The sequence below is a fragment of the Rhinatrema bivittatum genome, chromosome 8 (genome assembly GCF_901001135.1).
Source record: "Rhinatrema bivittatum chromosome 8, aRhiBiv1.1, whole genome shotgun sequence".
In the NCBI taxonomy this organism is placed as follows: domain Eukaryota; kingdom Metazoa; phylum Chordata; class Amphibia; order Gymnophiona; family Rhinatrematidae; genus Rhinatrema; species Rhinatrema bivittatum.
The window spans coordinates 35,928,199-35,941,243 of record NC_042622.1 but is presented as its reverse complement, the minus strand read 5'-3'; the positions used below and the strand labels follow the sequence as shown (position 1 = coordinate 35,941,243).

Here is a 13,045-nt window from a genome sequence, read left to right as displayed (position 1 = left end):
CCAGTTTGAAAGATACCATCATAATTTTTTATTTTAAAAAGAGTGCATGGAAGTTACCCCCGATAAGTTATGCCTTCTGAAGAGGAGGTGCAACCTTATGCAAGTTCATCTATGCACATACCGGGCCAAGTGCCTGAGCAACTTCAAAGCGAACTTATGCAGATATGTTCTCTTTGAATGGCTAATGTCTACGCAGACTTTAAAAATGACCCTCTCTAGAATCGAGGCCTTGCTTGGAAGGCCCATGAATCGCAGCAGCTTTACAGCAGTGTCTCACTAGAATCTATAAAATTAGGTTTACAGCACTGATGTCCACATGTTACTGAAACAAATGAAATATCTAAGTTCACAAATAGTGGATTGCCAGCACCAGAGAACAATGGTTGGCACACACCAAAAAACTAGGCTGCAAAGTAAGTAAAATGAAATTAGACTTTTACTAGGTCAATTTAAAATTGAAGAGGAAAGAAATCCCTTGTAGGAAGCAGAGCTTATCTCCCCTCCACTGTTATTTGCTTCTGCTTATCAGAGCTGATGCAAGAGTATTTGGCACCCTATGCGAACCTTCAGTCATGCACCACCCACACCCTCCAAATTATCTGTTGGTGGCTGCTGGTGGGATTTTGCTATCCCCCCCCCCCCCCCCCAAATTTTGGCAATTTTTAACACTCTAGGCAATCGCCTAGTTTGCATGATGGAGGCACCGGCCTGGCTGCTTATCCCTGGATGCAGTTAAAGTGATGAAACAATAGTATGCATGTCTATTGATTTGATGTGCGCCCTCTGCTATTTTCTCGTGCTGGCCTCAGGATCACTGTCCCTGGAGGAGTTGTGAAGTTGTTTTTCCTGTGCTCCCAGTGTCATGCCATGCTATATGTGGCTCTGGTACCAATGCATTTTTCTGGAAAGCTGATTTTTTTAGCGGGTCCCGGGAAGCCATTCAGGTCTTCTTGAATCGTGAGATCGTGATCTGGGCTCTCGTGGCTACTCTCTTTCATGGCACTGTAGTAAACGGGGACGTTGTACTTTGCTTCCTTTTCCATTCTCTTCTGCTCGCATTTGCATAATTTTTGGAAGGCAGCCCTGAACTTCTGCGACATCAGATTGTAAATAATCGGGTTGATCGCGCTGTTAAGGTAGATGCACATTCTGCAGAACAGCACAAACCATATGTTCAGATAGGGTGGGTCCATGAAAGAGTTCACCACTACCAGGGTACGGTAAGGCATCCAAAGGAGGGCAAACAGGATGACCACCACAGCCAGCATCTTTGTTACCTGCGAAATACATAAAATGTTTAGCAAGCTTCCATCATGCAATAATGTTATAAAGTAAACATAGTGAGGTCAATATTCATAAGGATTTGTCTGGCTAAGTCCCAAACTTAGCTGGCAAACCTGGGATTTAGCTATGTCTTCCTACTAACCTGCAAAGTTTTGGCCGGCTATGTAATTATCTGGCTAAAACGTAACCAGGGTGGATCACTGTTATCCTGCTAACTTAGCTTGTATGCACAGTTATCCAGCTAAGGACCAGGTTCTCCAAGGCTTTTCTCCCATTTTGTGTCTATGGGAAAAACCCTTAGTGAGTCAGGTACCAAGTTAGCCAGATAATCCTATGACTTCCTTAGGGCAGTCCTAAATTTGTCCTTGTGCATGTACCTGGATAACTTAGTACTTAACTGGCTTTGTTCAGAATATACAGCAAGTTAACAATATTTAAAAAAAAACCCAACTTCTAGGCCTTCAGACCCAATCCCCCTGCCCCCATCACCCCAGCCCCCAAAATATTTAAAGGCATTGCAGGCGAGCGCTAATTTCCCTCCCAACTTTCCTAACCTCCAAAATGTAAAAAAGAAGATGAGATCATAGCGACCTGAAGGTGCACGCCTTCCCTCCATGATATTATATGAAAATTCTCCAGGTCCTCTCCTAACCCCCCACCTCACCCTCTCCACCCATCCTTAACCTCAATTCCATCCTCTCCACCCTCTGCATTGTTAGATTCTGATTCTAGTGTGGGTGTCGGAGCAGAGCTGGAAGCTGGTAAGTCATTAGCATGCTCCTGGCTGAGATATGGGGCAGGGTGGGGCGGGGAGGGTAGAATTGAATTGAGGTTGTGGGTGGGTAGAAGGAAAGGACTTGGTGAATTTTCATGTAATATTGAGGAGGGGGCAGCATTAGGTAGCTATGATCTGGTGGTAAGGGGAGGTGGGAGGAGAAGGGTGGATTGGGTATGAGCCTGCAATAGCTTTAAGCATTTTAGTGGGATGGGGAGCTGGGAAATTGGGCCTAAAAGCCCAGAAGGTTTGGGGTTTTGTAGGTACCTGGCATATTCTGAATATAGATGAGTAGGGTTATACTTATCTGAGAAAAACTTATTTGCATATCTTTAAACCTGCCCGACTATATTCCAAATATATTAGGTTAGGCTTAAAGATATCCAGCTAACTCTTCCCAATAAATAGGCTTAACAAGTTACCCGCCAACTTTAGACGGATTACCCGCCTAACTTTAGATGGATTACTTGTCCATTTGCTGGCTTACTGAATATGCACCCAAGTATGAATGCTCTAGTACAAGGACCTTAGGCCAAGAATTATATAAATCTTCAAAACAACAAGCCACTTTTATAATTAGACATCAATGCCCAAGATAATTTGAAAAGTGAAAAAAGTGCGTTCATAATAGTTGCAAGAACCCCATGCACTGTTTGGAATATTACACAGAGCAATCATTGCACACAAGAATAAACACTCTTCCTTATTTCAGTAAACATTTGTATCAAGATAGCTATGTATATCTATTTCCGAAAGCTTTAAGAAACAAACCAAAACCAGTGCAAAGAAATCTTTTGATCACATTTATTTATTTAGATTTTTTTTATATTCCGCTTTTCGCACTCTTTTGCAGTACCAAAGTGGATTACATTCAGGTACTGTAGGGACCTGAAGAAGATATCATGGCTTGAACCCTGCTCTCAGCTCTGCTTTGCCTTATACGAATAGCCATCTTATATGGTGGTGGCTCTCATTAGATGGTTCTCTCCCCAGCTGCTCTTGCAGATACAATCATCTTAGAGATTGCCCTTGAAAGTCCTGGTATTTTCAGTATACAAACTAAGTACATGTGCTGGAAAGGTTTTCTTGGACTTTTTTTGGTTTGTTTCTTACTATACATGTAAGCTCTGTCTCGGTTGGGTCCTGGGCACGGGGAACATGCAGGGAGGGCCATGGACCATGCACGTCCCCATGACCTCCTGGGTTTCCCGCCCAGGAGAGCAGAGATGAACCTTTCAAGGCCTTTAGGATTTTGTACTCACAGTGGCTCTTCCTGCTCACCAGTCAGGTCACGGGGAAAAAAAAGGCAATCTACAGCCGTGCTTTTGTTTAAAATAAAATCTTTTGCTGAAAAACTAGTGACAGGATTAAAAAAAAAGAGTCAAAAAATTATACTTTGTTAAAGCACCACAGCAGGAAATCAATTCAAATCACGAAAACAAAATTTGGTTTCTTTTCTCTGCCTCCACCCCAAAACAGGTCAGCTCTTCTGGATGGGTACCCCTTCCACCCTGGGCCCTCCCAATGCCTGTACTCTTTCCCTTATGCTCCTTGTCTCGTTTTCTTTCTCGCTCACCTGTGGAGTCTTGGGCTGATTGTAGATGAATCGGTCTCTGACTCTAGTGAACTTTCCCAGGCAGACTGCCTCTCGGTAGGCTAGTTCACCTACTCTCAGAAAATCCTCTTCTCTTGATAGCGCCAACCGCACACTGGTGGACTTTCCCAGGCAGGATGCCTCTCCTCTGGCACCTCCCACCACATTCATCCCCAGCTTTCAGGATGCTCGCTATTCCTTTATGTCTGGACTTCCAGGAACTCTTATCCTGCATTTCTTCTCCTACACTCCTCTGCAAAGGGACAGGCTGTGAAGAGATAGCTCCCCACTCCGTTTATTTCTTAGAATCCTCTCCTGCTTCACGTGGGAGCAGGCGTTTTTATACCCTCACATCACCCCTCCCAATGGGGGCACGGTGGTCCTCCTGAGCACACTGATGCTACACTGACATCACAGGTAGGAAAGGCCTGGTGAGACTTCTGTCATACTGAGACCCCTCGGATCAGCCGAAGCCACACACTGCATGTCTGTAAGGGGCAAGGACATTTTCCTAGGGGCAGAACATGGGCACTCTCCTACGTACATATTATTATCATGATACAAATGATTATTTGAAATAAGGAAAAATCTTTATTTTTGCATGTAATATATTATAATCTATAGAGCTGCATAATCTCCCAAGCTGTGCATGGAGTTCTTGTAGCTATTATGCATGCACTTTTTTCATTTTTTAGATTTTTTTGGGCATTGAAGTCTAAATATAAAAGTGGCTTGTTTTGAACATTTATACAATTTTTGACTTTTCTTTTTGGAGTATTCATACTATTGATCTTATCCTTCAACTGTATGGCCTCTCATTGTTTTGTGAAATAATAAACATAGAACATTATGACAGATAAAGATGCTACGGCACCATCAGGTCTGCCCATCCACACTTTCCGCTTAGGTGACTTGTCGCCGACCAAGTTTGCATCACAAAGCCAAATTTTCTTAATCTACTTAGATTTTCCTCTGACATTCATCTCAAAGAACTTTACAGACTGAGGGGTTGTTTTCCACAAGGATTCTACATGCATAGAACCCGGGTTTATGTGCATAAATAGCCTTTGGAAATCAGCTGGGAGCTTAAGTGCACTAAAGTATGCTAGAAACCTGATCACGTATACTTTTGTGTGCAGCCACAAAAGGCGGTCCACAGGTTAAGCTGGAGTGGGGAAAGATATATGCATGTGCTTGTGACTTTTGAAACTTTGCATGTAAATCTTCACGCACAAAGTTCCTGCAGGTGTAAGTTTGCGCGTGTAAGTCCACGTGCATAGTGGGACAACCCACAAATTTCCAAAGCACATAAGTGCACTTTGAAAATTCAGGCTACAGTCTGTGGACCTCTTTGGACTTGCTGAATTTAGCCCTATGCAAACTGAAAATTTGCTTCACTAAGTCAAGTACAGAAAGGAAAACAAAATCAATTTAGACATAATTATGGGGAAGACAACACAGTGCAAAATATTATGAAAGGAAGAGAAATTCACATTATCCGACTTGCTCAAGGCTCCTACAGTATTGGGGATGGGAGCCAGGTTTGAAATAGTAGATTTCAAATTTTTCACTTCTGTATTCAAGAATTGTGCTGCAGGATTAATGAATAAGTATGCCGGAGATGCGAATTTCAAGAAACGTTTTATAAAAAGAGCAAGCTAATTTTGCAAGGTAAACATATAAATGACCTTTTCATATTTATTGAATCACTGCAACATTTAAAAATTGCAAATGCAATCAAGTCCTTAATTTCTATAATGATAAGGCAATGTAGATTTCCAATCTGTTTAGATATAGAGTGAGCATTGTACACAAAATTGCTCATGTATATTTTATAAAAGAACTTTCATTTAAATGCTCTGCTGACACTATTGAGACCAAGCAGGTGTTACATAACTTCATCTTAATCAGATCCCGCAATTAAACAGATTGCTATTTGCATAGCAGTCAATTATGTTTCATGCTTCAGCACTTTGCATTCTAAAATGTATCTTCTGTTCTAATTCCTCTTGGATCAACCAGATTCAAAAGAATCTGAATGTACTCTATGTGCAAGAAAAAGCAGCGACGAAACTTAACAATTCTAATGAACCTCACTCTTAGAAACTGGCCTAGTCAGAATCCAGCATTAGGAAGGCAATCTATTGCTTAAAATTCAACATATGGTGTGTTTTGTACCTAGTATGCATCCTTTTAACATTTGACTGGCCTCTTCCTCCATTACCACTCCTGACTCGGTGCTCTTCCCTGTTAGGGCTCTTCCGCATCCTGCTCCAACTACAATTTTTGTGCTTCATGTTGAGTATTTTTTGGCATACTTGCAGTTTACAAATTTAATTCAATAAATTCAGTAAAGCTCATTCGGGGTCATCTCCCTTCTATGCGGTTGCAAATTCAGAGCACTGCAGCCTTTAGCCCTAGTCAGAATTAGCAGACTACAATGGGAGCAAAGCAAACTAGAGAAGCAATGGGGAAGTGATTATTTAAGCTGTGATGGAAGATGCAGGGATATCTGAGAAGAGGGGGCACATGAGAGAACACCCGCGGCTTGAGGGACGACGTGGCCACATGAAGTCATGCAAGATGAAACAAGACTAAAAGTTTCGTAAAGGAAGATTGTGGGTTATTTAGTAGAAGGAAAAACAGTTGTTTTGGATCCGTTTCCAATAACTGACCATTCCGGTGGGATTACAGCACCAAAGCTAAAAGGGACATTCAACCTTCTTTAAAAAAATATCTTTCCTTTCCCCCATTCTGTGCCCATAATTCCCCCAATCAGGCCCATAATCTCACATATTAATTGATCTACTCAGATGCTTATCTGTTCTGGTTTCAGCTGAAGCACATCTCTTAGAATATCTTTTTAGGAATTCCATCCTAAATAGGGAGGATAACTTCCAAAGAGCTGCACGCGGCGGTGTATACGCAGATGTGCTATAGGATTTTACAGAACGCGCGTAGGATGTATGACGTTTTATAAACGGCTTAGTCTTTGAACTGCCGCTGCCGCGCCTCCTGAAGCTTTTATGTCATTCTGATACCTAAACCTTGGCACTAATATATTGGATTCTGCAATAAAAGAATCAGAAAATCTTGGATTAGACGGACCCTCCAAAGCCCTCCGTAACGACTCAGTATATTGATCCTGTATTGCGATCCCTCCCGATGCAGTCCCATTGGCGAAACACAGCCCCGTTGGGGGACTCTATCATCTAGGAAGATTGAATAAATCCACTAGCTTTACCTTTCTTGGGACTTTGAATCTTGAAAAAGACTGGTGATTTTTAACATAGAAGAGGCTTACTTGAAATCACACATTCTGTCCTTGCTTTTGGTTTCTCATGTGTGGTTGCGTTACTCCCATGTCTTTTGTTTGAGAATTGAGATCGAACCATTTTTTTCTCCGCCAGTAATTCGCACATCTTTATTCTGAATATTTTTGCTTCCGGTTTTTGGCTCTGAACACCAGCAGCAAGAAATAGTTTCTGTGTGAGCTTATTTGGTTTATGGTATAAATTCCTTAAAATAAGAGGGCCGTCAGCTAGCAGGTTCTCCCTCTAAATATTTTCTTCCTAGTGTCGTGTAATCTCCTTCTTGTCTCATTATTTGAAGATGTTGGAAAAGTAATTACCTGTCCACTTATATAAACCTACAAAGTAGCCCAGATCAAGACTGACGAGTCTGCAGGGATGTCATTAGTTTCTAAGAAAATTCCAATTTCACATCTTAGAAAATTTGTAAAATGAGGATCCTGAAGTAACCCATTATTCTGTGCGTGTTTTCTAGGATTCCAATTTAAAGGAGGTAATTGAATATTTAGGATAATGATTATGTTATATACAACTGGCATAGAACACATTGAAAGCACTAAAGCCCCATGCCTTAAGCTTGGTAATACAGTAACAGAGTCAATGTCGACAGCTAGGTAAGGAGAATGGGCCCCACGCAACCTGCCCGGCTAAGAACATCTCACAGTTGTTGGACATATAACCTTGATCACCTGCAGGAGATCACCTCTTACCCAAATTAGTTTTGTTGGCTTCCCCCTTTTAGTCCTCTACCATTCTGGGTAGCTGAGCAGATACATTTCCATCCCTAAACCAAAACTCAGGCCTCTTACAACTGTCCTCTGTGTCTGTCCTAAGCCTGCTTCAATTCTGTCTCAGTATTAGTTTCCTTCACCTCTGCTGGTGAGTTATCCTAGGCATCTACCACTCTCCCAGTAAAGAAGTATTTGTTTTGTTTTTATTTTAAATATTCTTTTTTTTTAATTGTATTTGATGTGTTTAGTTGAACCAAAATACAGTAAAAGGCAAAGCAAAAAAAAAACCCAAAACAAAACAGAATGGGCCGGGTTCCCCCTCTACCTGCTGCCAAAACCCAAAGGACTGCTGATCTAAAAAAAACATTAACCCCACCTCCCCCAGGCCTTTCCATATCCCCCCACCTCCCAGGACCTGATCTTACCCCATCCATTGGGGTCATAAGCACAAGATGCAGTCAAAATTGGCAGTGATCCCCAGTCTTTCCTGTCCTGCCAGTTCCCATTTCCACAATGCTGCTGGCTGGTGCTGAGGTGGGCATTTTTTTGTTGTAAAACTGGAACCATTTCGAAAATGGGACCAGGCAGGGCAGGAGCAACTGGAGATCGCTCCTGCCCCATTTCAACTGCTTTTCTTCTTGTGACCCCTATGGATGGGGTAAGAATGAGTCCAAAATGGGGGAAGGGGGGCTACTTTTTAAATTGTGGTGGTGCTTATGAGGTTTTTCCCCCCCTGTTTCTGACACAAAAGGAAATGGAAGAAAAAAAACCCCAATATCAATTGCAATTTTTTCGGTTTGTTTTCTAATGAAACGAGGTTTATCATTGTGTTTATCATCTCATTAGAGAACAAATGCACATCCTTAATTATTTACTCTGAACCACTCTGCCTCAGATTTTATATCATATTCCCTTCATCCCTTGTCCTTGAATTTTATTTCTTTGGAAAACTGTATTGTTATTATTTATTTTCTTAATTAATTATGGTATCTTACAATTGAAAATCAATACGCACCTCCTTATACTTAATTGAAGCCTTCTAAATATTTCACTGTTTCTATTACATTCCCCCATTCCTTTCTTTCCCCCTCTGTGTCGGGGTTTGTGCTGCAGGCCCTGTACTATTTTGTAGCCCTTCTCTGAATTATTTCTATACTTTTAATGTCCTTATTCGGAGTGTGGAAGGAAAAACTTTATTTATTTTTACATTTGTTTTTCATTTCATTTGATGTTTACTTCATTTTGTTTCTTGTATTAGAAATGAAGTAAATAAATACCACTGCAAAAAGGAAAAACAGGGAGAGAAAGGCAAAAGAAAACAAACCACAAAGAAAGGAAGAGCCCTCCCTCCTCTGAAAAAACCCTCCCCCCTCAGGCCTTCCGCTATGCCCTCATCTTCCCCAAATATCTCTCATCCCTTCAGTGGGGTTCCAGCGGTCAAAATTGGGGTAGGAGTAATCCCTAGTTGGTCTGTAAGAGAAAACGCACATATCCAAAGGAAACAAACCTTGCGGATACTAACCAAGGAGGGGATCACAGCTGACAAATACAGAATCGCACCAAGTTACCGCAGGGATTACCTGGGACCACACCATTGGAAAACTGAGCCTCTCCCACCATTCACTCCTATAAAGACAGTGCAGTGGGAAACTCCCTACTGCCAAGTAGGAAGACCGAACCATGGCCGACATCCATTTGTAACCAGACACCCTGGACACCAGCGCCACTATTCCAGTTTGCCATTGCAGCTTGCAATATTTTTGAAAATTGGCTTCCAGGTGGTGCTTCACAGAGGGAATCCTGGGTGTACATTGGGATTGGGTTCTTCTCTGGCATCCTAGAGTCTTCAGGCTCTGGCACACGGTTCTCTCAGTAGAAGATAATGCCAGAAGACGTTGGTGGTTCAGGTGCTTATCTGAACACTGGCGGCCCTGCTTGGATGCTGACAACTTATCAGATATGGCATCATAAGTTAGCTTCAGATACAATCTTCACCCAGGTTCCAGGCAGGTCATCTGTGGTTCAGTGTGGGTGCAGGAGAATTGTCAGTGGTTCATTGGTGGATCAGCAGCAGTCTGACATAGGCTGTCTGGGAGAGTCCTCAGTGGTTCAGCATGGGTCAGGGCTGGGCCAGAGAGAGTCATCGGTGGTCCAATGTGTGTCAGGTTGGGTCTCCTCCTATACTGGAGTGTGGTGTACATTGCATGATGAGCGAGGTTAATCAGTGGTTCAGCGTGGGTCAGATTGGGTCCAGAGACATTATGGCACAAGAGATTCAATGATGGTTCAGCATGATGAGTGCATTCTTGGTGAATATTGACTCTATCAATGTCTCCCACCTCTGCCTCTTCTGTCCCTCTTTTTTGGGTGTGTAGGGCTGCTGCATTCCATGGTTTCAGAGTTCAAGCATGAGCTTGCCTCCTGGGGGAACAGCAGTTAACAGCTCAGGTCAGATCCCTTACAAATGAGTCAAGGCCTCTTAGTGTGCTGACAGTGTCAGCAGATGAAGCTCTAAACTAATTTGATAATACATTGACAGCAGGAGTGCACTACCTCACAGACTGTCTGGACTCTCTATGGCGCCATTGCATTTCTTTTCACATGTGTTTCATTTCTGCATGTCCATCCCACCATCACACTGGCCTGAACAAGTTCCTGTCTCACAGTCAGTTCTGCTGCAATCTGGTCTGACATTGCAACTATGGTCTGCTCTTGGTGGGACATATTCATGCTCTGGAGCCTTGCCGCCTGCACCGATGTCTGGTGTGGCTGGTACATTCTGAAGGTCTGGCATGGATGGAGCCATCCATGAGAAAGCGAGGACAACCATCTGACTCTCTTCTTATATCTCAGATGCCAGCATCTCACTTGCCAGCTGCTGATTGTTGGTGGGTTGAGCAGCAATTCCCATGGAAGGTGGACCCTGGGGTCCTATCGCCTCAGATGCAGGCTGGGAATCTTCAGCCACGCCCAATGTGGCAGGCTTCTCTGCCTCTATCAGCTGATGATGATGATCAGCTGGAAAAAGAAAATGGAAAAAAACTAGATAAAATCTATCCCCCTATTGTTCCTTCTGCCCCTCCCCCCAGACACACATTCCACCCCATACAAATGCCTGCCAGAGCAGGCACATCATCCTTGTCACCACCAGTACAGATGCCAAGAACAGAGTCCGGATGAAGAGTTCCCCGGACCAGTGTCAGCTCAACATCGCATGGTGTGTCTCCTTCTGTCCAGCACTTGGACCTCTCCTTCTGTGCCTACTTTGCTTTGACAACCATCCTGGTTTCCTGCCAGCGATTCTTGAGTTGATCCACAGTTCTGGTGACCACTGATGACTGCTGACATCCTTGGTGATACTTTCCCAGGTGTTCCTCTTGATCAGCAAGGATGTCTTCTTCGATCCATTGAGCAAACTGGACTTCTCACAGATCTGCTGCATGAGAAGATCCTTCTCTTCCTTGGTGAAGCACACATCACAATGGCGCCGCTGCTTCTCCTGATGTTGGCTGCTGGTCCTCGCCTGATCATCACTCCAGGATGACTGGTATGTGTCTCTACTTCCCTGATCACTACTCCCACTCCCAGTTCTCATTCCTCTCCGCCCTATCCCTGCTCTGATATCGCCACTTACCTTCTTTTTTTTATTCCCTCTAACTGCTTGCTTCTCTCTCTGCCCACTCACCAGCTCCTGCTCCCCTCTCTCAGCCCTTGCTTCCTGTCTGCTCCTTTTCTCTTTCTCATGCACTCCCCTCTCCTCCTGACCCCATTCCCTTCTCTGGCTACTCTCCACCACCTCATGCACCACACTCCTCCTATCCTCTCTGTCACCACTCACTTGCTCCCTCACTCACACCTCCTCTGTCATGCTCCATTCTCTTTACAGCCACTCCACTAAAAACACAGAAAATGACCTTACCAAATGACAATCGCTGTCACGCAACAGATTTATTCAAAAGATTCAATCAAGAACACAAACAAAAGACAAAAAGGGATGGGAAAATAGCATGGTAAAAACAAGCAGCACAAAAGCACCAATCAGCAATCGCAAAGCCCGAACTAAACAACAACAACCACCACTCCTAAACCTAGAAAATCTCCAGTGTCTAGTTCAGAGCTCATCCAACACCACCCAGCACCAACAAAATGGCCAGGGAAAAAGTTGCCTTTTATTTCCCTGTTAAGGGGGAATATCCAGAAATCCTGAAGGACAGCAATATACCACCAATCACATCAGAGGTCACTTTAGATTACATTTCTCAACCAATTGAGAACAATGCAGCACTTTCCAGCTTTGCACTGTTTTTACTGTGGTTTTCTGCATTTTAGTTTTAACTGTGGGATTTTAGCATGCTTTGTTGACTTACGATAGACTTTTTATTCTGGTTGCATTTTCATTCTCAGCTTACTGCATCCTGCAGGGCCATGTAATTTCACCATGCATATTTCGTGAAATCCGGGCTAAAAATGAGCTCTGGTTTTAGCATGGGTTTTATTACATCAGCCCCCTGAGAGAGTAAGGGGTAGATTTTCAAAGGGCTGCGCGCACCCTGCCTCCCCCTGCGCGCACCAAGCCTATCTTGCATAGGCTCAGCGGCGCACGCAAGCCCCGGGACGAGCGTAAGTCCCAGGGCTTGAAAAAATGGGCATTCTGGGGAGGGGGTGTGGGCGGGGTGCTGGCCTGGGGGCGTTCCGGGGGCGGTACCGAGGCCTCCGGAACAGCTACCAGGCCGGGGGATGGAGAGCCGGCGCGCGCAAGTTATGTCTGCCCGGAGGCAGGTGTAACTTCTTCAATAAAGGTCAGGGGGGGTTTAGTTAAGGCTGGGGGGCGGGTTAGATAGGGGAAGGGAGGGGAAGGGAGGGGGGGGGGGGTGGAAAGAAAGTTCCCTCCGAGGACGCTCCGATTGGAGGGAACGGAGGCAGGCTGCTCGGCTCGGCGCTCGCAGGTTGCACAATTGTGCACCCCCCTGCGTGTGGCAGCGCACGCATGTTATAAAATCTGACCCTAAGAATATAATACTCCAGGTCTATACCTATACTATAACATCCAGAGAGGAATTCTCTGCCCACAGAGAGGTCAGATTAGCCCTTCCAGCAGATTGCTTCACATGCTGGTCTGTTCGACCCCAACTAATTTGAACCCAAATCCCTTGTATATGGCTCTATCCCAAAAGAGTTATACATCATTTTTAAATATTTAAAAAGAGACAACATGTGATGTTATTCTGGAGCAATGATTACAAAATATTTTAGCTTCATTGGATAGTCGTCTTGGTTTGATTGCTGAAGTATATGAGAGCTCCTATTCACCTTATTTTTTGCCTTGTGTTCATTTTTATATATTCCAAGG

The 13,045-nt window shown here is 43.8% G+C and overlaps 1 protein-coding gene across 1 annotated transcript in view; it reads right to left on the bottom strand.

Annotated features, from left to right (window-relative positions):
* Positions 1–860: 860 nt before the first annotated feature.
* Positions 861–13,045, bottom strand: part of LOC115098172 (thyrotropin-releasing hormone receptor-like) — a 48,969-nt gene continuing 36,784 nt past the window's right edge. Inside the window, exon 2 of the mRNA XM_029614563.1 lies at positions 861–1,277. Coding sequence (XP_029470423.1) covers positions 861–1,277 — 417 coding nt within the window. The remainder of the gene's footprint in view (positions 1,278–13,045) is intronic.